At 42.5% G+C, this 3,738-nt stretch overlaps 1 protein-coding gene across 1 annotated transcript; it reads left to right on the top strand.

The window, feature by feature from the left end:
• Positions 1–8: 8 nt before the first annotated feature.
• Positions 9–3,645, top strand: LOC147819720 (uncharacterized). The gene is made up of 3 exons (XM_087171882.1): positions 9–285; positions 369–434; positions 2,602–3,645. Exons 1-3 carry the CDS (start codon positions 114–116, stop codon positions 2,799–2,801), a joined length of 438 nt encoding a protein of 145 aa, XP_087028008.1. The 5' UTR covers positions 9–113; the 3' UTR covers positions 2,802–3,645.
• The last annotated feature ends 93 nt before the right edge of the window (positions 3,646–3,738 follow it).

The raw sequence follows: 3,738 nt of genomic DNA, 5'->3' as shown, positions 1-3,738 counted from the left end.
CGAGCCACTGTGCATCACTAGTTGAGAGGGTTTGTCTTCAGTTGTCCCGGTCTGGCTTTGTTCGGGTCTTGCTTGGTCCTGTTTTTGGGTTCAGCTGAGACCTGAGAAGGTCCATGCAGCGCTACCGCCAATATGGCGCCTCCTACTCCCCCTCCTCCTCCTTGCACTCCTCGGCTCCTGCAGAGGAGGTGCAGGCTGAGGAGGAGGTGTACACTGAAGAGGAGGTGTATGAGGACGAGGAGCCGCTGATAGAGGAGGGAGTGCAGGATGTGGTCCAGGAGACAGGTAGGAATGAGTATGAATGAGGTTTGGCCTGGTTTGGTTCAGTTTGGACTTGGTTCTTATCTGGCCTGGTTTGGCTCGGTTAGGAGATGCTAATGAGGAGGAGGTCCCACAGACGAAGGAGGAAGTAACACCTGCTGTTTCTGCGACAGGTAGGAAAAGGTTTATGAGCTTGGTTTGGCATGGATTGGTTTGGTTTGGCATGGTTAGTGTTTGAATGCTGGATAACTGAAGCACTTGTTTCTTGATATAATTTGGTTTGTTGAGTTTTTAATTGACTTGGTTTGATTTGGTTCGACCTTAGACTCAAAACTTAGTACATCCTGTAGCTGATTTTCACAGTAAAAGCCCTCCAGTGAGAAGAGTAGTGTATGGCTTTTACTTATTATAAAGTAGCCACAGAAAAATCCGGGTTTTTCAGGGCATGTTTAGTTTTTTGGGAGGATTTGGAGTTTGAGGCCAAACGTGGCTCAGTATGAATTTGGACTGGCATGGTTTGGTTTTTTACGTTGAGCTAAGTCGCCTTCTAACAGCATTAACCAATCGCAGCTGAGCAGATAGAGTTGTAAATAGGAGAAGCTGCTGGTATCAGACATGTTGTTCCCCACTGAAACAGGCGTCTCCTGGATCATTAAACAAGACTAAAGGTTCATGTTAATGTCATTCATTTTAATTCAATCAGCTTTGTGTCTTAGAAGTCAGGATTTTTCTGTTGATTTGGGTTGGTGCGTGGCTCTTTATGAGCCTTGGCTGCCATTAGACGTGTTTTTTTTATTTGCACAAACACAACAGAATTAAACTGGATAATAGAAATAAAACAAATGTTGCAACAATTATTCAATTAATTGATTTGTATATTATCAAAATTATATTTTGATAATCTATTCATTGACGCAGACTTACCTTAACTAAAAGGTAAAAAAAAAACTAAACTAAACCAATAAATACGACATGTTTCACCAAAAACAAAGAAAATAAATGACAACAAGAAACACACAAAATGAACACAGGAGATTATAAAGTGTAAAAAGAAAAAACTACAGATATAAAAAATAAAAAAAAGACACAATTATACACAATCAATATCTAATTAGACATCAGGAATATCGTGATCATGATTTTATTTTGTAAGGAAGACGAGGATGTTCAACCTTTCTGATTTAATGAGAATTAATCACGAATCAAATTTGAAGAGGCTGTTTAAAGACAAAGGGAGTTTGAGAAAATTATTTCCAAATTAACCCAGAATCAGAAACTGATTTTTTAAAAATGTTATAGAAATGCATCTTGGGAAGAGAACAAGAACAAGAAAAGAACCAAGGACCTTTCTAACAGCGTTGTCTGTCCCTGTAATCGCAGTAAAGAAACCTTCCTCAGGCTCCGATGATTTCAGAGACACATGAAGTTTAATCACACACACACTTCAGAGTCTCATAAAGAAAATAAAGATATTTGTGGCGTCCATCTCGAGCATTAAGTCCATTAATTAGATACGATGGCAAGAAGCAGACAGCTGTTGTTATTAACTACAGACATTTCAGTCCTGAGTGCTGGAGGACGAACAGCTGTTCAGTCTTTCACTGCTCTCTCTCTCTGTCAGGGTCATGTTGACGCCATGTCTCTCGCTCTATTCCTGGGTCCCCTTCAGGCTTTGCTGAAGCTTTGTTAGATTACATCCGAGGTTCCCACGTGGCTTTTTGTTCCTCCACGCCGGCGACGGTCAGAGCTGGAGCCATACTGTTTTCGGGTTGTCCATCCGTCTGTCCCATGGACATGATATCTGAATAACGCCTTGAAGGAACTTCTTCAGATTTGACCCAAACATTCATTTGGACTCAAGGACGAACTGAGTACACTTTGGTGGTCAAAGGTCAAAGGTCACAGTGACCTCAGAAAACACTTTTTAGCTGTTACTCAAGACTTCACAACAATTATGACAAAATTTCACACAAATCGAGCGTTACATGTAATATCTGCTCTGACTCTGGATAAACAGGGATGTAACCTGGAACTAGTCTGAGTGGCGGAGGGATACGACCACGAGGAGGTGACTCTAGTTTAAGAGTGTCTTTCTAAAGCATTTGAATGTTTTTGTCAAAGTATATTAACAGCCTGAATGTGCGAGTTTTCCGTCATCACTCGTGGCCCATGAAGGAAACCCTCTGATGTAGATGTGAGTTCATAAAGCTCAAGCTTGATCATGACAGAGTTCACATCAAGAGAAAAACCCTTTACATGATACGTCTGCTTCTGCTTTATAAAATAATTACATAGCCTGGGACTAACTAACACTGTTTACTCTGTGTCCGATGTCCTCAGAGGCGAAGACGCCGCCAGTGGAAAGCAAGAATGGAAAGAGGACAGAAGGAAGAGGAGGAGGAGGAGGGGATGCAGGAGGAGGAGGTCCTAAATACTCCATGTTCACCTGGTTTGTGGTGCTGGCTCTGCTGGGAGTTTGGAGCTCGGTGGCCGTGGTCTACTTCGACATCGTGGACTACGACAGCGTCATCGGTGAGTGAGAAGATGAGTTTAATAACAGTGTGATGTGGCGTAGGTTTAATGTGCACGGTACAGCACATGCATGCTCACACGGAGAGGAGATGATGCACAGTACTTGCTTTTAACGACATGTTTGCATGTGTATAATGACCACACGGCATATCCTGCTCCTGATATGAGAACTCGCTCACTCGCTCAAACAGCACGGGCCGTCCAACCCATCAGTCAGCACAGAACACCTTAAGTTAAGATTTCCCTTAAAGTCTCCGGCTTCCTCATTAACGGGTGTAAGCTAATGCCAGCAAACAAACGGTCTCCATGGAAACAGTAGAATTTTACCGCTGTAAAATCTCTTTCACTGTTGTAAATTACTTACCTGTTTTCCTAAACTCCCTTTGAAGAGATCCTGTGCGACACCCTTAAGTTACTCGGTCATCTAAGGAGAAATTAAACCTTATGTGTCAGACTTAAGGAGAAAAAACTTCCCCTCTACATGCTCCTGTAAATGTGAAAAAGATCTCACAGTAAAACAAAAGGAAAGATGTTCATGTCTGAGCTGAAGTGAAATGTGAGAAGTGATGAGTAAGTTTCACGAGTTCAGGACGTCGAGAACCACAGTGAAACAATTCATGTTGTGTTGTGTCATGTTCGCTGGCCTAGTTTCTGGTTCACAACAGCAACTACACAAACTCACACACTCACACACTCAGACACACTCACACACACACACACACACACACACACACTCACACACTCACACACTCACACACAGTACTGAAAGTTTCAGAGTTTTGGTTTTCATACAGGAACCTGCCTCCATCTTCATGTGGTTATGGCAGACATTGAGGCTTCTTCCCCTAAGACACACACACACACACACACACACACACACACACACACACGCACGCACGCACGCACACACACACAGACATATTTATCTTATCTCAATCTTATTTC

This window comes from Seriola lalandi, unplaced genomic scaffold (assembly GCF_002814215.2).
Source record: "Seriola lalandi dorsalis isolate HSWRI2012SDOR001 ecotype SW California unplaced genomic scaffold, Sedor1 jcf7180002050072, whole genome shotgun sequence".
Lineage (NCBI taxonomy): Eukaryota > Metazoa > Chordata > Actinopteri > Carangiformes > Carangidae > Seriola > Seriola lalandi.
Note: the sequence above shows the minus strand (reverse complement) of the source record. Positions and strands in the feature narration are given on the sequence as shown.

Coding starts and splice junctions, on each gene's coding strand:
- LOC147819720 (XM_087171882.1), top strand. CDS start 114: ATGCAGCGCTACCGCCAATATGGCGCCTCCTACTCCCCCTCCTCCTCC. Junction 286..368: donor GGATGTGGTCCAGGAGACAG/GTAGGAATGAGT, acceptor TGGCTCGGTTAG/GAGATGCTAATGAGGAGGAG. Junction 435..2,601: donor ACCTGCTGTTTCTGCGACAG/GTAGGAAAAGGT, acceptor CGATGTCCTCAG/AGGCGAAGACGCCGCCAGTG.